Source organism: Colius striatus, chromosome 13 (assembly GCF_028858725.1).
Source record: "Colius striatus isolate bColStr4 chromosome 13, bColStr4.1.hap1, whole genome shotgun sequence".
Taxonomy (NCBI): domain Eukaryota; kingdom Metazoa; phylum Chordata; class Aves; order Coliiformes; family Coliidae; genus Colius; species Colius striatus.
Genome location: NC_084771.1, coordinates 13,414,220 through 13,439,752, shown reverse-complemented (window position 1 = coordinate 13,439,752; position 25,533 = coordinate 13,414,220). Strand labels below are relative to the sequence as shown.

General features: G+C 46.7%; 1 protein-coding gene across 1 annotated transcript in view; it reads left to right on the top strand.

The window, feature by feature from the left end:
- Positions 1 to 25,533, top strand: part of GPC3 (glypican 3) — a 141,280-nt gene that overhangs the window by 103,041 nt on the left and 12,706 nt on the right. The window contains exon 7 of the mRNA XM_062006714.1: positions 12,198 to 12,351. Within this exon, the coding sequence (XP_061862698.1) occupies positions 12,198 to 12,351 (154 nt within the window). The remainder of the gene's footprint in view (positions 1 to 12,197; positions 12,352 to 25,533) is intronic.

The window sequence follows — 25,533 nt, the reverse complement described above, 5'->3', positions numbered from 1 at the left end:
CGGCTTTATCGGGTTTGTTGTGGGAACACTCTATCTGCAGGTCACCTGAAATGGGTTTTCTTTAACAGTCAGAGATTAATTGGACCCGGTGTGTTTGAGTGTGTGTGTTTTTAAACAGAGATGGAGTCTGGGCTGTGGTTGCTGAAGTTTCTCGCCTGTTTTAGCTGTGGTCTTGCATGACACAGAGGAGTGTAAAGGGTGCACTATTGAGCTCCACGCTTTTACTGCTCCTGCAGTTACATCTGCTGTGGAATTTGAGGTATTTCCCATTTTCCTTAAGGAGAGGGCAGCAAATAGGCATATTTCTGGTACTGCTCAGTGACAGTGAAACTTGGAGTTGTCAAAACTCTCACCAATATCCAAAGGTCTTATATCAGGCAGTTTTTGGAGAAAATAATGGTAGGATTTTCCTTGAAGCACCCAAGTCCTTTGATCCATTCCCATATGTTCATTTTTTTTTTTTTAGTAGCTAGTAGACCTGTCAGTTTTTGAGACAAGATTCACTGTTTCCTTGTCCTTCCTACTTTCATTTGTCCTTCCCCGGCAATGAATTTCAGAAGCACATGGGAGAGACTGGGAAAGGCATGTTCCGTGTGGAGCTACATATCTCCTTTAGAGTTATGAAAAGGGAACATCTCACCTGTGCTCTCTTTTTGCTAATCCCACTTGCCTTTCCAGGGGTTGCTTTATCCAAAACCTAGTTTTGGAATAGATGTTTAGCTAGGTTGAAATGGTAGGATCAGCAAAGCTTTCCCAGGTGGTGAATGAAGCTCCTTGCTTTTCTCAGCAGGACAGGGAAGCTGCTGGGGCTGAACTTGGATGGATGGCAGTTTTGTCTGGTTTCCACACCAGTTTATTGTCTGGTGCTCATAGCTTTTGGGTAATATAGATAGCATTTGATCACTGTCCTTTCCTGGAATTCCCTGATTGCTGTTTTCTTTTGCACGAGAAGGGATTCAATTTTGCCCCTGTGGTTTCCAGCTCTGGTAGGGAGGCAGGTGCCTCAGGTGTGTCCTGCAGGAACCAGCTTGCAAACAATGCTGGGGAAATCAGCTCTAAAAAAAATGTCTTTAAAAGAGATTAATTCACTTTTGTGTCCAAAATGTCCAGCTGATACACAGCAGTGCTTTAAAACAAACACCAGATATCCTGTACCAGGGCTGGAGTTTATCCTGTTGTGAAGGAAACAAACCTGAAGGAATCCTTATGCAGCAAAACATGGTGTAAGTGAAGCCATTGATACCAAATTAACAGTTATTTACAGTTATTCTGGGCCTCTTGTAATTGAAACTGAATGCCAGCCGCCTTGTGCTGTGACTGAGGTTGGTAATTTAATCAGTAGATGTCTCTGAGAGGTGGGTGTCCTCTCTGATGATCCCACCAGCAAAGCACACAGCTTCCCACAGTTACTGGGGTGATTGATAGGTTTCTCATTTATGTGGTTTTCTCCAAAAATTAACTTAATGTCAAGTTAAAATGTGGTCCAGACTGACAGGGGCCTGGGATTCGGGGAGCTGAGCTTCCTCATCCAGAGCAGGCCTGGAAGGTAACCTGTGGTAGTCTTGGCCACAGAACAAATCTGACTGCTTTTGTTCCCGAGAAAAAGCCTCATTAAATGTTACTTTTGATTCCAACTTGGTGGCTGTAACCACTTGTTCTCAGGGGAAGGGCGGAGAAGGCAGTGCTGTCAGACCTGCTGTGGGCAGGAGGGCAGCTCCGGCAGCAGCGCTCTGCGCTCCAGGGCTCTGTTTGGGAGCCTCATGCCCGGTGTGCAGGCTGCTTTGCTGTGAGATTCCCCTTCCACCCCTAACTATTCCATGTGCTGAGAAGGTCAGGGCTGGGGATTTCTCATTTCAAGTCATCCACTTGACTCTGCCTGCAGTAATGTGTATCTGGTCTGTGACACCAGCCAGGGATGGGTAGCAGAAGAGTGCTTCCAGATCTTGCCTTCTCAGCCTGCTGTACATTTGTTTGTATCTTATATTGAAGGAACTGAAAGCACTCACTGGTTTGGCATCCCTTTGGAAAGGAGAGTGTAAGGTATATTACTGCCGTGTGCACAAAAACATTAGCCAGCTGAAGTGGTTCATCTTCTGGTCTTGACAGCTTCATTCTTGCAACAAATATCACCAGAGTTTTCCTGGCCTGAAGTAGAAGAGCTGGAAGACCCACTCTCCCCCCAGCAATCCTGTTCTGATAAAGGTGGTCCCTTTTTTTAAAGCACTGTCTTGGCCTGGCAAAAAGCTGAGGCTGCTCCTGGCACCTCTCCTGATGACCTGTCCCTCTTCTATGGAGGCAGTGGCCAGCACAGACCACTGCAGCTGTGCTGCTGTCAGGGAGTGCAAGAGGCTTTGTACATTTTAAGTAATGAATAATTTGTAATCGAGCTGCTTTTGTTGTACCTGCTGACAAAGCAGATGCCTGTAATTAGGCAGGTCTCTGTGCTAGCAAACCCTGTCCTCAGTCAGTGAGATTGCTTTGACCTGTCTGTGTTGGGGCAGGTGTAAATAACCCTCATGGCTCAGGAGAACTCAGTTAATGCTGTTGCTTGTTACACTTCTTAGCGTGGTTTTGACACATAACTAACTGCAAAGGCTGGGTGTAATTTAGTGCTCTTGCTGTTAGAGCACGTGCTATGAGAGATGGCCCTTGCAGCCCATAAAACTCTGAACGCAAACAGGTAAGTTCAAGTCACAGAAGTATTTATTTATTGCTTATGGCCTCACTTGACTGTATAGCAAGGAAATGATATTTAAAAGAAGAAAAAAAGCTTGGCTGGCCTTTCTGAAGACACGTGAGAAGATGCTGTCTTGTGAACCATGGTCAGCAGGAGAGGTGGGAGGCAGCTGGCAGAAGATGGGTGTTGGAGCCATCACGAAATATCATGATAGGCAGGAAGTTACCTTTTATTTTTGGCAGGACCCCTCAAATGTCTCCTACCTGCAATTGGGGAAGAAGTTTACTGACCTTGCATGCAGCACATAAGATCCTAAGTGCTGAGGGTGAGATGTGTAGGTGTATTTCTTCCTCTGTGAGTGTTGAGTCTCACTGGGGGAGGGTATAAAGTCACCAGCTTTGAACCAAATTTAAACGTTGAGTTGCTTCAGCTGCTTAGCTGGTGACTGCATCTGTGTGGGAGAACCACCCTGGGCAGGACTGCTCCTGCCTCTTGCCTTCAGCTCTGGAGGCCTTAGCCTTGCAGAGTCTCTTTCTGTTGGATACAGTCAGTAACAGTGATGAGTTGTTCTCCAGTGTATCAGCAATACCCATACTGGGACCTGGGTGTTTCCTTATCCTATTTGTAGACCTGTCCTAGGAGGCAGATGCCAATATTGACACTGGAAAAGCTGTGTCAGTGAAGGTAAACTTTCTCCTCTTTGGGTTTTAGCGAGCAGCAGCCATGCTCTGAATGCAGAGAAGAGCTGTGACCTTGCCCAGGAGCCAGCCCAGCCATTAGCCACTAATTAGGGACCACAGAGGCTGGAGAGACCCCGTTCCTGGGATTACTTCTGGTCTGGTTTGTCTCGGTTGAATGCCTGTTTAATGTGAAATGCATAAAGACGTGTGGCAGCAGGGCCTGGGGCTCAAATCCCTGCTCCAGCTGGGCACCTTGCCCAGCAGCACCAGCCCCTTCATGCTCTGCTCTCCACATGGGACAGAGCGGTGGCTGTCAGTTGGCAGAGGTGGCCATGGGATGCTGGAGGCCACTGAATGCCCCAGCTCCCAAAGGACATGTCCAGGGAGCCAGCCACAACCTGCCCTGGTATGATGGCCAGTGAGTCCCCAGGGAAGGAAGACTGGCTGCTCACTCCTCCCAGCTAACAGATTTGGAGGATGTTTGCCACCGAGTCCTTCTTCTCCTACTTCATTTAAGTCTCTGCTGAAATCACCGACTCGGTAATTAGTCCTACACTGAGGTTGTCTTGTTCAGTCACCCTGTGACAGCTCTGTGGAGCTGGGGACATTCAGCAGAACTGCTTGCAGTTGCTTTTTGGTCTTCCAGTGCCTTGGGGTGAAATGAATGCAAAAGTAAAGCTAAAAAGAGTAGCCTGGGGCAGGGCCGGGTGTGGCCAGGGTGACAGAGGCTGCTGTTCTGGCAGAAACCTCTGCACAAAACAACATTGTGTACAGAATTACACTATTTGAGTAGCCTCTCTCCACTGGGAGCTTTTAGCAAAAAAGGGAAGCGTCTGGGACAGAGATTTGATCCTCTGTGTGGCAGAAGGAGAAGGGGGGAAAAACCCTTCCGGTGCTGTTGTCAGCTCACCATTTCCTACCTGGTGCTCAGGACGAGCTGTTTGTCTCGCAGGCAGCCCCGGCAGATGCCGCTGACAGCCAGAGAGCAGCCACGTATGCCAGACCTGAGCCAAGAGGAAGATTCCCCAGCATGGGCTGGGCTGAGCTGGGCAGCAAGCAGGCTGTGGGGACCCGTGTGCTGCTGCCTGCCCTGCCTCAGACATGCTGGTCCCCCTCTGCAGAAACTTTTTGAGCAGATGGCTCCAGGTGATGTGATACCCATGTGTCCTCCTAGATGCTTTTGCATCTAGGGCACCTTCCTTCCAGGCCATCCCTGCTAAGATGCCTGAAGGACATGGTTGTGATGTGGTTGATTGCTCCATCTCTACCCATGTTGTCTTCTTGTTCCTTGTGCTCCTACTTTGCTTGTTGCCTCATGTTCTGTCTTCTGGTGATGTGTGCTTTGGGCCTTCTGAGCAGTGTTTGGATGGTAGAGTGGGGTTCTGCTCCAATATAACTAAACAAAACATGGAAAATATAGATAATAGCAGTGATGGGTCCTGGCCCAAGTAGGCTCCCACACCCCTCCTTCACTCAGTTGCCAACACCCCCGAGGCGAGGGGTGGCTGGTAGGTGGAGAGATTGGTCCAGGTTCTCCTGTCTAGTGAAGCAGAGGGTGGAAAAGAGAGGAAGGCAGCTGGGGCTGCCGGTGAGAGACTGAGAAACTTTGCGGGGAGGAGGGGCAAGGATAAAATGCCAGTGAAGAAACAATGTGGAAAGAGGTCAAGACAGACAGCCCTTGCAGGCAGTAAGGAAGGGAGGGTCTTTGCAATGCTTTTTCTACCCTTGACAGGTGTGAGTGGTTATGTGCCTGGTGGGGACAGCTCTCCCAGTGACTTTCTTTCCATTTTTTATTTTTCCAGGCAGTCTGAAAGCCCAAGGTCTTCAAATACCGGCTGTTTCCCTGATGCAGGTTTAAAAACGCACCTATGGGATTAACATGGCATTTTGCTTCCCTTTACCAAGGTAGCAGTTTCCTAGGTTGTGCATCAGGTGTAGTCAGGAGGTGTTCTGGCATCAGTAGCACCAGATCTGGAGCAATAATGGGCCCTGTGGCAGAGACTTGGACTGAGGAAATTATTGAGGTGAGCCCAGGCAAAGCAAAGAAGAGCTGGAAGAAGAGGTGCTTGCATTAAATAGCTGCATTGCTATGTCACTTCTAGGCAAGTGGTAGCTCGTAGGAATCTGTCCAGTCTGAGCAGGAAAAGGCCCAGGCAGATCCCAGCAAGGTGCTGAAGGCATCATCTACTGGTCCAACCATGTGTGCAATGATTGGTTTAGTGGTTGGGGTTTGGAGTCTGAGGGATGTCTATGATGGATGGTGGTGTGTAGGAAGGGATGCTGATGGACTGATGATAGTTTGGGCTCAGAAATGCAAAAGAAGAAGATTGTAGCAGCCCACGAAGGGACAAGCAGCATTTCTCCAGTGTTTCTATCAATGTGGGGCTCAGGGGATGAGGCAGCAGCAGACAGAGACTGCCCAGGGCCCCAGCAGGCTGGGCTGGACCTCACAACCCTGCTTGGCACCCACACTGTCCCGTTCCTTCCTACCAACACACAAAACCAAGCCGTAAATAGCTGTGGTGTGGAAAGGGAAGGAACCGGATATAAGGTGAATAAGCTGATCATAAAGCCATACCCTGTGAGGAATGAACTTTTGTTGGGGTCAGGGAAGTGACACCTCCCTTATCATGAGGAGAGCAGACAGGAGCAAGTCCCTCAGCCTGCCCTGGTGCCAGGGAGGACTTAACCTCTGTGCCCGCAGGAGCATCTTTTCCTGGGCATCAGCCTGCTGTCACCAAACCAGAGCAATTTCTCACAGCTTGGCAGCCCCTCTGCTGCTGAAAGAGATTTACTGTCCAGTGCAGACTCATTTTAATTACTGCCAGCACTTAGGGGTCTTTATCTGTCTTCTTTTACCCATAGGGATGTTGTCAGTTTTGATAGCTAATCTGGAATTAAGCTGATGATCCATAAAGTAGGGCCACCCTTTGGCCAATAATTCACTGCTGTCACCAGCTTCTTTGTGCTATCAGGAGAGTGACCAGGGAAACTGATTTACTGGCAGCTGAGAGCATCTCCTCTGGAGCCTATGAAGGCAGTAAAAGGGTCCTGCTGTGCCTGGGTGATGCACAGGAGGGATTTTTCCTGTTTTAGGACGTCGTATTTTGAGAGCTAGAGCTAAAGACCAAAACATTTTTGTGACTAAAGAGACAGGATATAAAGCCAGAGCTGTGCTTCACCATTTTTGGCACTTCTTGCTACAGACTGGTGTGGAACCCCAAGAGCAGTGCATGGGGAGGACATCCCAGGGCTGGCCCTCACCCACCCTGCCCAGAGCAGGCAGGAGGTGCTACCTGGGGCTTGGTCTGACAAATATGGCTTCAGCAATACAAAACCTGCAACGTCTCAAAACAGGCAGCCCCGGGGAAGTGCAGAATTTGCTTTTAGAGCAGCTGATAAAACAGCTGACATGCCCTACTCGTTGTTTTTCCAAGCACTGAAAATTACTTTTCCAGTTCCAAAGCCTGCTTCCACTTTATTAACATTTGATTAGCGATCACTACTTGTTGTGCTGAACTTGAAATAGGAGTATAATTAGGAGCAGGTTTCTCCTCTATGCTCTGTCTGTGGTGCCAAGGTGCATACAACCAGAAAGCGCACAAGGAACCCAAAATTCTTGTGTCCTCCTGCCAAAATGGGCTCTTCTGTCCATGGGGTAATGTAGTGGTCAGAAGGGCAGTGATGCCTATCTGTGTGCACACATCATCCCTCTTGCAAGACAGAAGTACAGATCCTGGTATTTACAAATCTTTTTAAAGTTGTAGATATCCTTATTTTTAATTGGTGTTTGGTGCTGGGTGCCAGGGAACATTGAGTCTTTCTGTAAAGTGTTGCATTTTGTTGCAGCCCAAGAGAGGAAAAGTTCTGTAGAGCTTGGAAAGAAGCAAGTGAAGATCATAGAATGGTAGGGATTGGAAGGGACCTTTAGAGAAAATGATTCTGTTGATATTGTGTTAAGTTTCTGCTGGTGCATACTTGTGTGCCATCAAGGCCTCTGTCCACAGAAAGGATAAACCGAGCTGGGAAAGAGGAAAGTGGAGTGGTGGGCACCAGCGAATCTCGTGATGGGGGTTGGTTAAATAATACAGAAAGTATTTGCTAATAAGGTATTTTTTTCCCCAATACTATTTCCATGCCTAATAAGCAGAGGAAGTGGAGAGAATCGATTCTCCTGTTGCATGCATGGGTATGATCAGGCCACAAAATTCAAAACACATGAGTTTTCGAAAAGTCCACAACTTCAACCTTTTAAAATGGGTTCCTTTCTCTGGTTCTTGCTTGTGATCAGATAATGACCTTCGTAAGCAAAACAATCCCAGCTGCATTTCATAATGGGAATATACTTCTGTACATTGTAATGAGCTGTTAACAGGGAACAGTATCGTGTGAAAATCTGCACATTTCCCATGATGTTGTGCTGATTTAAACCCCATCCATAAATTATTCGGTATCACAGGTTTCAGGGTCAGAATTGGGCATAAGATCTGTTTCTTCTCCTCCAAAACCAATGTTTTCAGCAGTCTGGAATTTAAAATAGAAAAACCTGACCTGTTGGGAACCTCAGGAATTGTGTGGGAAGTACAGTGGCCTCTGTGTTGGGTACCTGACAGTGTGTGGCTGGAGCGAGCGGCTTGTGCAGTGCAAGGGGAGTTAACACCTTTGCTCCTCCAAAACTCTTTCTTACTGAAGCTCCTGAAGAAAGGCATCCCAAGTTTCACAGACAGTCATGAGTTGGGGAGTTGGGTTGAGTTTCATGAGGTTTTTAGCAGAGTTAGGGGCTGTTTTTCACTGCTGGGTTGAGTTCCCAGGGTCTCCTACGTGATGGACACCCAGCTGGGGATCCAGAGGAGTTTCTGCACTAAGGCACTTTTTCTGCTGAATGTGAATACTTGATTATTAAGTGTATGTTACAATTCTGACTATTATTTTAGCTGCAAGTTCAGTCTCCATCCTCTCCAGCTTTTTAGGTTTGATCATATTCCAGAGGCTTACTAAAAACATGCAAAGAATTTCAGCAAAACTCTATGGGACACTTTTATTAAATTCTTTCAGTCATGCAAGCTAAATTAAATGACAGCTCTGTCCACCAAAAGATTACAAATACCATTCAGGCTTCTCCCCTAAACTCAAGAAGGAATTAAATGTTTTTTATAAGTCTTCTATTCCCCTTAATAATCTGTTTGGCTGTTCTCTGTACTTTACATATTTTTGAAGTGTGTTGAAAGGGATGATTTCTGCCCTATAGGAGCACAGTGCTTGTAGCTCACTGTTGGTAATTTATCTGGATTTTGTGGGCACAGTTTTTGGGTACTGCTCACATTGATACTCACAATACCGTGGGCATAGTTTCCAAAAGGAGAAAACAAATATTAAACTACAGTCCAAGAAACACAATGCTGATTTCTTTTCAGAGACAGGAGATTAATGATAAAAAGTATGTTGCAGCTCTCACTGTTTATGTTAAAATTGGAAAAACAAGACCAGGTGGCTTGGTGGGATGGTGAGTTCTGAGTAAAGTGGTTTTAAAGAATGAGGAGTTATAAAGATTTCAACATACGGTGGCCTGTCCAAATCCAGCTGAGTCATTACCCCGAGTTACTGCATCTGTTTTTGTCTGGTCACTGTACGGTTATGAATAATTGTGTAAATTACTCTGGGATGCCCTGGGGAGCTTTCCTTGCAGAAAGACATGGTGCACTGTTCCCATCTGCCCTGTTTTTTAAGCTGCAGGGAGACCACAGGACAAGACAAGGAACAAAGAGGTACACGGAGAGCAGCCGGGGCTGCCCCACGTCCCTCATGCCGTGGTGCAGCCCAATCTGCCTGTTCAGAGGGCCACGGCTCAAAAGGGATGAGATTGGAAGTAAATCTCCTGCATGACTGAGCCAATGGAGCTTGTAGGCAGGAGCAAAGGAAGTTTCTTGCCGTGGTGGTCGTGCAGATGGGAGATGAGTGGCCTGCAGACACCTCAGAGATGTGTGTGTGCATGTGGACTCCCACAATTAGTGTTCTACTTTCCCTTGGGTACATTATAGTGTATTTTTGCCATTATGGTTTAGGAAAGAAGAGTAGATACAACTGTAAACTCGTACAGCTGGATGAGTCGTGATTAAGTTAAAGCTACCTCACTGTTACATAGTACTTTAGCAATTGCTGGACTATGTATTTTCCTGCCTCTTACCATAGGCTTTAAACCACAGGACATGAATAAACTGTAATGTTAGGGTACAGTCAGCTCCTCTTGCTATTTAAGGATGGGAAATGTATGTTCAGCCCACCAAATATAATTTCATAAAGTGTGCAGACCATCAGGGAGGTTGTGTAATGGTTGATGAGCAGAACTGTGGCTGCTGCTCCGACCAAAGCTGAGGCATCCAACAGCGTTCCTGGGTCTGGATTTCCACCCCACACCAGGTCTCCTGTTAATGGGGTGAGTAGGCTTTGTGTCGTGTGCTTCATTTCTCCTAGAGAAAGCTGTGAAATTTGGCTCATTGAACCTCCTCGTGGTTCTCACCAGCTGGGGAGCGTGTGGATGAGGATGGAGCTTTTGTCCTGGAAAAGGAAGGAGCAGTGTGGCGCAGGGATGTCACGTTCACCGCATCCAAAATCAGGGCCAACCTGGCGTTTCTCAGAAGGTTCCTATTTTATTGTGGCTGCAAAGGCAGAGAAATTAAGCTGCTAATTTATGGCATGCCAAGAAAAAAAAAGTAGTAATACAGGAAATACTCAGTAATTTTAATGGTTGAAAACACACAAGTGAAAAATCCTGATTTACCCCACCCCACGTTGAGCTTAAGTCTGAAAATATCCCAAACTTAATTCTCTCTGCCAGAAAATTCCTCTGCTGTTTTGGGTCAGTAGTGAGAACTGCCATTGAGCTGTGTGATGGGATCCTGGCTGCCTTGCTCTGTGCCTTGGATGCAGAGGAGTGAGCACCCTGCAGAGAGCATCCTGGAGAGGAGTGAACATCCCACCTCTGCATGGTTGTGGTCCCTTTCCACCACGGTGGGCTTGGTGCTTCATCCACGGTGCATTGAGGCAACGGGTTTGTACTGGTGGTGTAATCAGCTGCTATGTGTGGGAGATGCTCATTTCACCTTGAGCTGTTACAGTCTGTGCTGAGGACTGTTGTTAGCTCTGGGCTTCATTTGCAGGAGAGAAATACAAGTGATGGGTGGTGTAAAGGCTTGAGTGGTTGGCATGTTTGGTTCCTGCGTGAAGTCTTCCCCGTGCTACCCTCAGCACTGCATTTGCCTTTTTGTTTGTTGGGTTATTTTGTGGTTACACCAAGTTCTGAGAAGGGTCTGTAAGTGACTAAATAAACCAAAATTCCCAAAGAGCAAACTTAAAAGAGCCTGAGCTGAAGGGTGTTGAAGGCCATGGAGACACATCCCCTGAGTTTTGGGGAGGTGAGCATTTCGCTTCCTCCCTTGGCTGCGGGACTCAGCAGGGTTGTCACACTGAGTGGGCTTTTGCACATGCGAAGGAGAGGTTGCTGTGGTGTTTGATGCAGCCGGGGAACCCAAAGGACTCTCGCGTCCAGCCATTTGTTTTTCATTACGTTATGCTCCTCTAATATAAACACTGAGGTATGTGGACATTGCTGTGGACACAGTGAGCCAGATGCCGAGAGCATTCCTCCCAGGCAGTATAAACTTCAGCAGCTAAATATTTTAGAAACTGTTTTCTAAGCCTAGCTTAATAGTTTAAAAATATAACCTAGATTCCAGATATTAAAAAATGCCTTGAGAGGCATGCATATTGCTGCAATAGATGGAACTAACTAAACCCCTGAAGTATGCAGAAAGCTCCCATTTTGCAATATCTTCTCTGTTACTTATTCTTTTCAATATTGGGGTTTTTTTTTAGTGCTGAGATTAAATTCAAGAAGGCTTTTAACAGCAGAGTGGCAGTGATAGAAAATTTTCAGCATATATTAACTGCCTGACTCTCACTTTTTCAAACCAGATCTGGGTTTAAGATGCAGTAGCTGCCTGCTTTCAGCAACAGCAAAATCAGAAGTGTCAGTGGGAAGAGGAAGCTTATAGCTTAAACTGTGTCTAAGCCTCCTGTGTTCTGTGAAGGGGCAACGTGGGAAGGTCCTACCCGTGTTTGGAAAGCCGTCCTGACCATGTGCTCAGGGGGGACATTTGAGTCCCCATCTCAGGGATGAGCAAACCTGTCACCATTAGGACTCAGCTTTAAAACATCCTTTAAAAGATCCTTTCATTGTGTTGTTTTGCTCTCCCAAGAACTTCAGCTGGCATCCTCTGCAGTTCAAGAGTAAGGAAGGAGATTTTGAGGTTATTTTTGTGGGGCCCCATAAGGGCCCAAGAGATCTGCCATTTTATTTCACACGTTTTACTTCTCTGATGAGAGATAGTCCCTGGAAGCAGTGAGAATCTCTGAACAGTTTCCTCTTGCTGCTGGTTTTTGCCCTGGCTGACTTTACTCTGGGCATGTGTTTTGTAGCTGTCTCGGGAGCCTGGGTGGCCCTGGGGTCTCACAGGTCTGGTAGATGTGCTCCAGCTCGTGTGATGCTCACCAGGGAGAAGCTGAAGGGGAGAGATACTCAGTGTGATTTTTTTTTTTAAATTCCTCCTCTTTTTGTTTCCTGTGTTGAGGAAACAGTTTTGTGTGCAGCTTTCTCCACCAATGAACCTGAGCTCATCAGTGCTTTGATGGCACGAGGAATGCGATGGGGTCCTGTCCTACCATCCTGGCTCTGCTGAGCCCTGTTCCCCTCTTTTCACCCATACCCCCTGCAAGCAGGGGATGAAGAGATAGAAAGGGTGGAGGGAAGCTGTTGAATGACTGTGGCACCTCGTGTCTTTCAGCTGCTCAAAGGGATGGCTTTGCCCCGCCGAAAAGCTTCAGGCAAAACCCCAGAGGAGGAGGAGGAAAGCGGAGACTGCGACGATGAAGATGACTGTGGAGGAGGCTCTGGGGATGGAGAGCTGCGAGTGAGGAACCAGCTCCGGTTCTTAGCAGGTGATGGAAGCAGTGGCCCTGCAGCAGCTGTTGTAGGTCTTGGTGATATTGTGGGGATCTGCTCTCTGAGGCTTGCTCAGGTCTGCTCACTGCAGGCACAGCCTATGCTTGCCACGGCCCAGAGGCTGTGATGCTCAGCATCATGCTTCCTGGCCTCAGTGCCAACTAAGGCAGCAGCTGATGAAGTGCTGCTGCTTCTCTGAGTTGGCTTTGCAAGGGTGTGTTGAGGGCATGAGGGCTTGAGACAAGTTGAAGACCTGCCGTAGATCACGGAGTCACCCTCTTCTCTCTTTCTTGCTGCTGCTCCCACTCATGAGCTTAGAGATGAGCTTTTCAGCTTTCTGGAAGGCATCAGAAAGTCAGTAAGGATTGTTTGCAGCAAATGGTGGTCATTTCTGATGCAGGGTTTAGAAACCTGTGGTAATTCTTTACAAATAACTCGGACTCATTTTGAGGAAGTGATTTTAGGTGTGTGTGTCTAAAATTGCATTGTTTGCCAGTACTAACCATGCCTTTGATTGCTTTGAAAATGGCCTTGAGGCACTCTTAGTGCTTTGAGGCTCTGTTATTAATAAAGCAGTCCCTGGTCACCCCTCTAGAGGAAAAAGCACAGGAGTGGTTATGACTTGGGCAGTCACACATGCTGTTGGTATGCGCCTTCTCTCCAACCCACTAACCACTGTCATCCTGCTCCTGGCTCCGCAGAGCTCAGCAGCAGCATCTGTTTCACTCACATGAGCAAGACCAGGCTGGTGGAGGCTGTGTCTGCCCTGAATGAGGGGTGTCTGCCGTACATGGCTCTGCAGGATGGAGGATTGGTCCAATTAATGGTGGTTTCAGTGCTCCGTGATGCTCTTCGAGAGACCAGACAACTGAACCTGGATAAAGTCAGCTTTACAGCTTTGAAGTTTAAGAGGCAAATTTGGGCTCTTAAACGAAGCACAGATGTTTATAAATTCCCTTCCATTGGTCTGGCATAATTAAAATATCCTTAATGAAGTGAGAGCTGAAATATTAAATGCCAGTTTTGTATCAAAGATTATTGACACATTATGTAAAAGATATAAAATACATATATTAAAATATTGGGAAAGGGAAAGAAAGACTTTTTAAATCCTCCAAGTCTGAAAGAGAAATACAGAATTCAGAGAAGGCTAAAACATACTTTATTTCATCCAAGAACTAAATATCAAAGTGTGTGTTAAAGAAATACAGGTGATCCACATCGTCCTGAGTCGAGAGCAGAGATACGTGTTTCATTTTCTGTGATCTTTGTGTCACACCTTCGTGCTATTTTTAATGTGTTTCTAATTTCCTCTTTTAGCTTTTCCCACAATACCATCAGTGATCTCTGAAGCTGGGTACATAATCCTCTCTGCCTTTTTCTGTCTCTCTAGGCTAGTTTAATCACTGTATTGATCTCCTCAACAACTTGCCTGTCTAGCAATTTAGATCTCTCTTGTCACTGCGGCTTGTGAGCGCGTGATAGGAAAAGGACTTGTCCTCCCTGTGCTACTCTGCTGGAGAGGATTTGCTGCTGCCTTTGCTACAGGATGGGTAAATATTAACTTTAAAGCAGCAGTGGCTTTGGGGCGTTGTGTTCCTGGCAGTTTAAGTCTTCCAGGTTGCTTAGAGCGTGAGGTTTGTCCAACAGAGCTTTTAGGCACTGATTGGATGTGAGCTGTGCCATCAGGGTGGCCAGGGAAGCTTTCCAGTGCTTCCTCGCTTGCCTATGCCCTAATGCTTGTCTTCTGTGTTTTGCTTTAGAGCAGAAAGGCATAGCTGACCTGATAGTGACAGAGTCCTATTTCATTGGTATTGGTTATAAACTGACTCTGTTCAAGTTTGATGTTGGAAACGAGCCCAGGGAAAGTTGCTGATGGTGTGGAAATACTCACTTTCAACTTTTTTGAGAATTACATTTCTTTTTACTTTGAAAGGATATTTTTCAATTAATTTTTTTCCCATCATATCATATCACATGTACATAGCACAAAATAAAAGGGACCAGAAACCATTCCACATTCCCCCTCCCCTTTCCACAAATCCTAAATTTTAGGTTAGTGTGCCGATTTGAAATGATGCCAGGCTTTGAAATCTGGAACGAGTTTACAAAATGAACTTTTACCTTTAGTGTGGCTTTATCTCTCTCCTTCCCAAGGTGGTTACCCTGTAATAGAGGCAAAAAGGACTGGGAATGGTTGGGGTTGAGTTACTGACTCTGCTGGATGTTCTGCAGTGTTAAGGCAGAAACTCAGCTGGAGGACTGGGAAAGGGAGGCTGTGTTATAGTGCAGTGGTCAAACACCTTTGAGTGTGTTTTGAGTGCCTCTGCTACCCTCAGAGGTCTGTATTTGGGGAATGTAGTTTAGGTGCTTTGCTTTCTTTTCCTAAGAGGCTTTGTTGAGCTTAGAAGGAAATTCCCTTGGCCCCACAATGGCAGTGGAGATCTCCTCCTTTGTGGAGGGTTTCCCAAGCCTTGCAAATGGACTTGGTGATGCCTTAGGGGGAAGAGGTGGGGGAGTTTGGCTGTCAGTTGTGTGAGGAGGTTGGCAGAATTTGCCACCTCTGAGGTCTTTGCATCTCTTGGATGCAGTGGGAGTTGCTCCTGCCGTCGATGTGGGTGCTGCTGGTCCTACTGCCTAACTGCAAACAGCTGCTCAGTACTGGCCTCACCAAGATGTCCCCTCAGAAGATCTTGAAAATGTGTGTGTGTGGAGAAAAGTCAGGAAAAGAGGGATGGGGGGGGGCTGGGGGAAGTCAGTCTCGAACACAGACTAGTTTTGATTTATCACCTGTTGTATAAAATGTAACCTTTGTTTCCTATTTATAATGAGCCTGTAATAACTGGACAGTCAACTTAAACTTTAATGATTTAAACACACTTGTAAACTGTCAAGTCAAAAGTTTGTGAGTGACTATAAACATATGTTGGTGAGCCCTATATGCTAATAAATTCATTATTATGTTGCCCCAGTGGGAAACACGGAGATGGCAGGCTTTTTTTTTATGATAGGTCTTTTATTGTTTGTCACATCTGCAACACATTAAGGATTTTGAAGGCAGATAATATTTACAGTAAGAAGAAGGACTAAAAACCTCTCAGCTCAGAGAAGAGCACATCCTGTTTGTCAATGGAGTAACCGTGGAGCCTGCACCCTGGCCCTGCAGCTCTAAAAATAGAGCTGTGTGTACACACACACACATATATTTATGCCACACCAGTGGCAAAGCATGCCTGCAAATAAATTATAGGATTTTCCCCCCAAAAAATCGGTGCAACTCTCTTCCAGGCTGTACAACACAAACATGCTCTTGCACACCACTGGGCTCCGGCACTCAAAGCAGCTTTGCTGCTGCCCCACACAGCCACTCACTGATTAGCTCCCCCCTTCAGCATTTTCACTCAAAACACCACTTACAACCTCTGAGCTTGTTGCTAGGAAGCCTGAAAATAAAACATGGAGCTGGTGAGGCTTCTGCTGGTGGGGAGCTTTAGCAAGTGTTGGGGGATGAGAGGTGCAGGTTTTTTGGGGGGGGTTGCAAAGTGTGGTATGGTCTAGCTCACCTGTGCAGGGATGTTGTGCACCATGGCATCTCACAAGGTTTGCTAAGAGGAAAAAAAAAGTCTTTTAGTGGCTGAAATATCACCTGGGGAACATTTTCAACAATCCAGCAACTGGGAATGGGGGTGGGAAGACGAGGGGAAGATTTACCATTCCAAAATATCTGTGTTAGGCAGTAACAAAAGTTGTCTTGGGAACAGATGGATTTGGCAGAATTAAGTAGAAATAGTTTGTCCTGGGAAGGGAAGTTGGCCTCATCCCATGAGATATGTAAGGATAGATGTGTGCAATAAAGATATATAAAGATGGCTCTGCAAGTTTGTGTATGTAAAACAGCTCCCCTGCCTGGCTGTTCCTGCTGCAGAACTTGCAGTTAGTTTTGCCTTTCTGCTCTCCCTTGCTTGTTTTTAAGAGGCAGAAGGAGTTTGTAGTTCAAGCTACTGAGGGAGCTCTGAGTTTTCCAGCTCCCTGCCCGTTTGCTGCTGGAGCAGCCAGGTGGGCTGGACCTCTGTGCAGGTTTCCAGCAATCCACACCATACCCAGGCACCAGAAGAAAGTAACAATCAGCCCAGTGTCCCTTGATTTACCCAAATCTCTAACTCTTTAGAAGCATCTGGCTTGCTTTGCCACTGATTTGTACTCTCCTCAGGGTTTTTTTTGAGTGCTCTCATCAAATTGCAGGCTTGAACATCACCTCTGGGATGGTTGAGAGTGGTCTCTAGGTGGAAAAGTCATTTGTTGGTGACCCCTTTATAGATGTTACAAAGGTGGTGTTGCTTCCAAACAAGCATATAGGTACTTTGCAGAGTGGGTGATGTCTTCAGCAGCCAACTTCCCAGAGAACAGGGGCTGCTGTGGTCGTGTGGCTGTGCCCTGTATGGGCATGGAGTGGAACCTCCTTGTTTTCTCCCTCACACTGTTTTTAGAGACTGCTCTAAACTCCTGTGAGTTGCCAACTTTCATTCTGTTCTGCTTTTAAACATCTCCAAGTGTCCCAGTAAAGCATTCCACATTTTTGAGGTCTCAGTGCTGAGACGTTCCTACAGCACAGCCTTTGGTGACCTTTCTCTTGTCACCCCCTTTTCATCCAAGTTTATTTCTGGAGGTGACAACAATCTGAGCTCCTTCCACTCTGCTGTGGCAGGGAATAGGAGATGCTGCTGCTGTGATGACACTTGAATTGTTTTGTCATGGGATGCTCATTTTGGGGAGCAAAGGAGTCCTGGTGGGTTTCCCTGCTGAGGCTGTGGCTGTGCATGGCAACATGGAAGGTCATGCAGATTGCTTTGGGTGAAGCCCTCCTGGTTTCTGCAGCCCCATCCTGCAGGAAAGTTTGCTTAGAAGTGAGTATTGGTGTTGGAAAAGGAGCTGCTGCTGACCTGGGAGGAGCGATGGGAGCCTGCTGGGGCTCACTCTGGGCAGGTGCTGGGAGGCAGACCTATAGCAGTTCAAATATTTACAAGATCATGGCTTTCCATCCTTTATCATGGTAACACTTCTCTGCAAATGCCTCCAGGGTACCCATATCTGAGTGACTGGTATCCACTGATACTGCTCTGTGCTGTTCACTGCTGGCTGTTGGGATGTTCATCTCTCTGCTGAGAGAGACATTTTTCAAATACCCAATTGACTTCTAAAATGCTCCTTGTGCAGGTGGAAAACATCCACCTTTGTGTGGATTTTGCTGACAGCACGGGGCCATGGGGCTGTTGTGTTGTACAGCCTGCAGGCTCAGGTTGTGCTGCAGAACAATATCAGGCATACAATATCAATATTTATTGTCCATGGCTCTGCTCAGCCTTCAGCAGCGGTGAGCCGTGTTGGTTTGGCACAGCATCCTTCTGCTAGCTGTTTCTATTCTGTTTTAGCACTGTTAACTGTAGTTTTTGCAGGAGCAGTTTTTTGTTTTACTTTTTTTTCCCCCCCAAGAAGACACTGTTGAATGCTTGACTGAAGCAAGGATAGCAGAAACATACTGTTTTACAAGACATTCATCCTGTCTCAGGGTGAAAACATGACAGGGCCAAATATCAGCTAGATTATCCTTATGGAAGAGTTGGAATCATACCAACTAAAGCAATGCAAGAGCTTGATTATTGCTTTTGTATTTCAAGTGTTTGTTGAAATTTATTCTTTTAATGAAGATTTGATTGGAAGTCAAGAATTCTTTGTCACTGTCCAAATACAAGCTAGAAGATGTTGAGTCACATGTAGCAGTTGGCTGAAGCTCTAATTGAGTGGCAAGGTCATTAATTCACCTTTGACGTCAGCAAAAACGACTTTTTTATTGACAGAAAATTATTGGTGTCTTTCAGAGATGGGCTTGTTTATAGCATCTTTCAGCTGTCTGTTTGTGCTGCTGTAGCTCTTCCAGGCCTCACGTTGTACATGCTGTATGCATTTTGAAGGGTTCTCCTAAGTCCTGTGCTGTGAGTTTCTTCAAAGAGTAAGTCCAGTATGGAAGAACTAGAAATTAATCCATCAGAACTGATTTGCACTTTGAGAAAAGCTACATATATGCATCTGTGCACATAGATCTGTGAAAGCAGCAGCCAGATCCATGGGATTGAGTAATCCCTTGCTCCTGTTTTTCTGGTTTCAATTTTTCTTCTTTTAATTTTTTAATAAAACTTTTTCAGTGTTTTGCTTCTGGGTTGCAGATCCAGATCCACCCCAGCAATCTGTGTCTGGTGTTTTGAGGAGCTGACTGCCACTGCCTCAGTCTGTTCTGACCCAAAGCAAGGAATGATGTACCAGTTACTTTAAAGCAGGATCAGTGGAGGGCATGTAGATCCCTGATATCTTCATATCCATACATCAAATGCATCACACTCTCAATGTGAGCAGACGTTGGCCTAAATCCTTCTTTTGGAAGGATCAGCACAGATGGGACAGGTTCTTGGGCTCGATATAAGGTGATTGGGTCAGGTTGAGGGGTTAGAGACGTGCTGAAGGTCAGATAAGATGATGCTTCTGCTCTTACGTGTACAAATGCACAGAAGTATCTGAAAGTCTGTGATGACTTACCAGTCCCAGATGTCTACAATACCAGGCTGCTGGCAAAAGGTTTACCCTCCATTCAGGTTGCAAGTTTAAATAACAGCTTGTATTATGCCAGAGTGTCTAAGGAGACACTTTTCAACAGTGTAATTTGGGAGCTAATGTATCTTTAAATTGTTACCGTGTGCAGCATTTTGCATGACTGAACACATCAAAACAATTTCAGCTATGCAAAAATCTGCCCAGTTGCAATAGTGATAGTCATATTTATCTTTAAAGGATGATGAATCTGTTTTTCTGTGGGTGAAAACACGTAAAATCTTCCAAAGCTGGGAAACACAATTCCTGGCTGGGATACAAACTTGCCTTTTTTTATGTGTGTGTGTGTGTGTGTGTGTGTGTGTGCCCTTTTTTGCTGCAGAAAGATAAAATAGTTTAACTGGATTTCTTTTTAAGGGACAACAATAAAGGAATATTTCAGACAGAAGCAGACCAGGTGCTACTTGCTAATAGGCAGACACGATAACCTTCCATCGATAGCCAGGGCCTGTGTCTGCGCAGCTTGTCGTACAAAGAGAGGTTTGTCTGTGAGCCTGATAACAATATAATGTGTTGATTGACTTTTCATGTAGGAGAGGGTGTCCCTTTCATGAGTGGCTTGGCTTTTACTAATGCCTTAGTGCAGGTAAGCTGATAAGGGAGATTATGGGACGTAATAAATGAGGCTGTAGGATGCAGCCCTGCTCGGTGTTGTGGGAGAGGGCTCTGGCCCCTGACCATGTCCCAGCCATGCTGGCCTATGTGTGGACCCAACACTCATGTTGCTGTGCCAGCACTCAGCTGTAAAACATCACAGGGATGTCCCGTGGGTACCGGGCTGGCCCATTCCTCTCTTGCCTCATTGACTGCTGTGGCTTCTGGTCACCCTACGTAAAGAAGGGCTGCCTTCTCTCCTGGCAGCATTTCCACCCCTCTGCAGTCCAGGACAGACTACTCCAGATGAGATCCCTTCCCCATGGGCTGCTGGGTCAGTGTGCCTTATGACATTGTCTTGAGCTCTGATGAAGAGCAAAGACAAGTGGGTGTTGAGTGCCCCTTTTAGCCCGTGGTCTTTGGAATTGTGCTGCAGTTTAGTCATATCTGCTTATATTTCAAGTGTCTTTTGACCACCTGAGCACCACTGAAGGGAAACAGACATGGGACAACACTGTAGCTGAGCTACTGCTCAGTGGTACTCAGAAATCATAGCCACCAGCTGAATGTAAGACTGGGATGGGCAAGACTGGGGATCCTTTGGTCTCCGTGGGGCTGGAGACCCAGCTACAGGCAACAGCAAGGACTGAACAGGAGGAATGTCACACACCAGGGACACACACATGGAGGCAAAAATATAATAAGACAAATTCACGGAACTAAGGTCATCAAGAACTGTTAAACACAGTTTGGCTCAGATGTCCAAGAGACCAGATGATGTTTTAGGTGGACCATGGGAGCCACCACTTATGGGAAAACATTTGGATACAACTTTCAGAGCACTCTTGAGCCCTAAAGGGAAGAAGTTGAAAAATGCTGAAATTCTCCAGAGTGCCCTAAAAGTCCTGACCTCTCGATTCCCCTCTTCAAATTTGCACAAATGTGTTTGGTTTCATGTAGGATATTGTGGCAATGACCTAGCCATGAAAGTTGCAGTGTCGCATTATGACGGCAACCAAAGGCTCTGGGGAGCTTGTGTGTACTTAGATGTGGTTGAGTGAGAGCCTACACAGCAGCCATCTTTCCTGGGATCCAGCAGGTTCCTACTTGCTGCAGACGGCAGCATCACATTCTGGAAAGCTGTTTTTCACATCTTTTCATAAATGCAAGTGTATATATCGATGGACTAATTAAGCCTGACAAAATGAAACTGTGTTAAATATCTGGAAGATATCTGGATCTTTCCAACCTGCAGTGCTCCCTGGAAAGTCATAGGTTGTAGCCAGGGTGGAGGAAGAAGCGTTGCCCAAGAGGAGGCTCTCAAAGTGAAATCAATGGAAAGACTTTGCTGGACTCCTGCATGGGCCCGATCCTGGAGCCACGTGCTGGTGGCTGATGGTCTCCATCAGATACAAACATAAACCTGCCCAGAAGGCAGCCTGTGTTTTTAGTCCTTGCCAAAAAGATACTGGGAAGAGGGAAAGGGATGCTCTTCCAGAGAAACTTCTTAGGGCTCATTATTTTTAATCTATATATCTTTCCCTCTTCTCCCCACCCCTTGCTTTGCAAGTGAAAGGAGTGTGTGTTTGAGTCCATGCTGCAGTCTGGGCTCATCAGCCCAGTGAGTTAGCAGGACACAGTGGGCTACTGAGTCAGTGCTGCTCAGTGGGTTCCAGCAGCAGGGGGTCACTGTCCCTCAGGAGGAAGCTCTCCCACCCTCCCTGCTGTACATCAGCCCTGACCACATACAACTGTGGGGCCCACACCAGCAGTAACAGGAACTGGCCCAGGTGTGTGTCTGAAGGCTGGCTGCCCCGGTTCCCAGGTGGGTCTCAGCAGACCCCTGGCCTCCTCCCAGCAGGGATGGATGAGCTGTAAACTGGAAAGGAGATGTGCTCCTTCCCAGGCTGTGCTCTGCCTTCACTATCCACCCCTGGCCCTGGGGCCTTCATGGCTCTAAGGAGAGCTCAGATGACTTTCTTCCATGTCAACAAAATTTCAGACAGATGAGAGCTTCTGAGATTTCCTGACTTCACCAGCTTTTCTGGGCATCTCACCTGGGGCAAAAGCAGCTTGATCTCAAAATTTAACCTCCCCCCATATTGCCTTTGATGGGGAACTTTCTGATGGGAAGATTTGTGTTGGAAAATGCCTCTTTGCTGGAACTGGGATGCAATGAAGCCTACTGGGGTTCTGGATGGGGTTTTTTTGTTTTGTTTTGGAAACATCTTTCTGTGCTCTTGCAGTGGGGAAACGCAGCAACAGGCTGCTTGCCCATTGGGCAAAGCAATGCTGTCACCTTTCACTCCAGCAGCTTCTTGCCTAAAAGTCTGCTTGAGATTACGTTTTTCATTATAGCACAGGAAAAACATGAAACCCAAGTGAATGGATTGGGCTTTGCTGGAGTGGTATGTCAGCTTGCCTTTTTATTTTTTAAACAACAGAAGATTTGGATGCATTGTGCCTTTGTTCTGCTTTGGAGCAGTAGCACATTCCCCCTTTTCTATGGGAATGGAAATCTGGCGTTTTGACCAGCTTCTGTTGTTTCAGAAAATGTCTTCGAATGGTATTTGGGGCTCTCAGCAACATCTTCCTGTCTGTTGCTGCTTTTCATTTGCTCTTTGCTTCCCACAGGGCCCGCTACGCTGCAGTGCCCTTCCCTCTCATGGGAGGCTGAGCCTGTGCCCAGCACAGATCTGGAATGCAAACCCAGCAGAGCCTTTCCTTTCCCACACCTTCCTTCCTCTGGGGGCCCTTTCTCTATATCCCATCTCCAAGCAGCCAGGAGCTGGTGCCCTCTTTGCTGAAGGACCCTGTGCACTGGTGCTGTGCCCCTTGGTTGGCTGCTCCCTTAGAATCATAGAACGGTATGGATTGGAAGGGACCTTTAGAGATCATCCAGTCCAACCCCATGCAGAAGCAGGTTCACCTAGATCAGGTTGCAGAGGAACATGTCCAGATGGGTCTTGAAGACCTCCAAGGAAGGAGATTCCACAACCCCAATCCCTTGGTACACCATCCCTTGGTGGTTATATGCCATGGTGTGTGGAGACAGAGGTGTGGTGGTGGCAGGTACCGCTGGCTGCTGTGGCATCTCACTAGCTGCACTGTGTCCAGCAGCTGAACTGACTGCCAGGGCATCTGCCACTGTCTCAGGCCAGCACAGGAGTCCCAGCAGGATTTCTAAAATGTAAATTAAAACTGCAATGTGATACACATCCTTTTTCTCTCCCCACCCCCTTCCTGTTTTAATTCGCTATCTTGAGTCTCTGCAAAATTGTTGGACTCAAAGCTATTTTAGAGTTGCTTGTGTCCCGTGGATACAGGAGACACTTCCTGCACAGGCAGGCAGACATCTGCTGCAGCCTGTTTTCAGACTTTTTTTGCGTTGGGCAGGCTGCAGTTGGCAGGTGGGAGCTGGTGGTTATTATCAGAGTCTGAGTAATATCCTTTGCCTCCCTGATAACTCTCTGCCAGCTGCTCTGCAGCTTCGGTACGTTTGCTCATCTTTTTGTGGTTCTGTGTAAATCGTTCCAGTGAAAAGTAAATAAAAAAAAATAAGTTGTGTGCTCCCCAAAGTCATTGCAGAACGCAGCCTGAAATAGCTCTTCCCTTTCCCTTGTCCACATAAATCATCTGCTAAGGCAAGTGCAGGGAATGTGAGAGAATGCATTTATACCCAAAACACTCTTCTCTCCCCTTATTTCTAAGGGCAAACTTTCCACTTATGCTCCAGTGTCTACTGTCAGGGAACATCCAATGCACTGTCACCTCTGTTTCCTTTCCTGGCATTTGGCAGCTTCATTTCTGCCATTGCAAAGACTGAAAGAGGGTTGAGGTCCAGAGAAGGGCCATGAAAATGATCAGGGGCTGGACCACCTCCTGTATGAGGACAGGCTGAGAGACTTGGGTGGTTCAGCCTGGAGAAGAGAAGGCTCTGGGGGAGACCTTATAGCAGCCTCCCAGTGCCTAAAGGGGTCTACAGGAACGATGGTTGGGTGTAGTGATAGAACGAGGGGAAGTGGTTTTAAACTGAAAGAAAGTAGATTTAACTTTGATATTAGGAAGACGTTCTTTACTGTGATGGTGGTGAGAGACCGAAGCAGGTTGCCCTGAGAAGGGGTGGATGCCTGTGCTGATTTTGACTGCCGTAGAGCTGATTTTCTTCATAGTAGATAGTATTGGGCTGTGTTTTGTATTTATGCTGGAAACAGTTGTTGATAACAACAAGGATGTTTTAGTTACTGCTGAGCGGGGCTCACACAGACTCAAGGCCTTTCCTGCTACTCACCCCACCCCACAGCGAGTAGCCGGAGGGGCACAAGGAGCTGGGAGAGGACACAGCTGGGACTGCTGACCCCAGCTGACCCCAGGGATATCTCAGACTAGAGGGCATCATGCTCATAGGAAGTGGTGAATGAATTCCTTGGTTTGCTCTGCTTGTGTGCATGGCTTTGCTTTACCTATTAAACTGCCTTTGTCTCAGCCCAAGAATTTTTTGCCTTTTACCTTTCCCACGTGGGCAGTGACTGAGCAGCTGTCAGGGGCTGAGTCTCTGACTGGGGTTAACCCACTATAATGCCCCATCTCTGGCAGCACTGAAGGACATGTTTGATGGGGCTTTGAGCAACCTGGTCTGGTGGAAGATGTCCCTGCCCATGGCGTGGGGTTGGAACTAGATTATCTTTCAGGTCCCTTTCAACCCAAATCGTTCTGAGATTCCCAAGGCGAGCCTGGTACCAACATGTGCTATGCAGGGCCACCTTTCCTGGCTGCTGCAGGGGCTGGGCTGTGGCTACTTTCACCAACAGGCTGATTTATCCAAATGTGGGGCCAGTGGCAGGTATCTGATATGGGGGGGACACAGTGGTGGTGCCCTAGGTCCGCTGAGCCAGTGAATGCATCGCAGCTGGTAGGTCAGATTTTGGCCTTGGAGATTCAACTGATGTCTTTCCCTCTAGTTTGCTTCTCTAAATGGCAGCACTGAGTGGCTGAAGGCAGCAGAGGTACCATGGGCAGACTTAGGTCTGGTGCAGCCTGGTGTCTACAGCTACAAGTGTTCTCCGTGTATTCATTCCACTGAACTCAGTCCTTGGGTGCCCGTGGACTTGGGCACCAGCTTAAGTATTCTGCTGATACTTAAATTGTCTGCTGGGCCAGACTCTCAGTGCCATTAGCAGACGCTAAATAGGTCTTTCTTATTTAGTGTCTTTCATTTATTAAATCAGGCAGCAATACTCTTGGAAGAGCAGTGCTGGAAAAGGGAGCAGAGCGAGCTGTAAGTTTCCAATTTCTGCTGGATCAGGCCCCTGGAGATATGTGAGATCTGGTGCATTGAGGCAGTGCTATTGCAGTGACTCATAAACAGATGTGCCCAATTTACATTGCAGCTTAATACCTTTGTTTAAAAAAAATATGTTTTTTCAAGACAAATGTGTTAAAGCAGATGTTTCCAGTAAAACAAATACTTGTGTGATTTACAAACAACTTCCTACTGCCAGAACTCGTTAGAAAATGTGGAAAAAAGAAAAATGGTTCTGTGTACCAACAAAAGGATAAACTACAAACCCCAAAATGTAGCGAGGAATTCTTTCTACATGTTGAACAAAAAGCTCTGCTGTGCTTGGGTTGGAAAGCAAGAGGTTTGAGAGTGATTTCATTTGCTAATGGCAGTAAGACTAGTCCTGATCATTTGCATGCAGTAAGGAGAAGAAACCTATCTGTAAAAATACTTAACCAACTCCTGTTACATCAGATATGGTGTAACTGGGAACACTGTGTGGGATTGCTTGGAGGTTCCTAAATCACTTGCATCCTATTGAAACCTACACTGCGGGACTGGATGGCTGCAGGATTGCACTGACCCTAAAGCAAGGCAAACAGATGCAGCCTCTGTAAGAAGCTCTGCTCCAAGGGATCCCTCC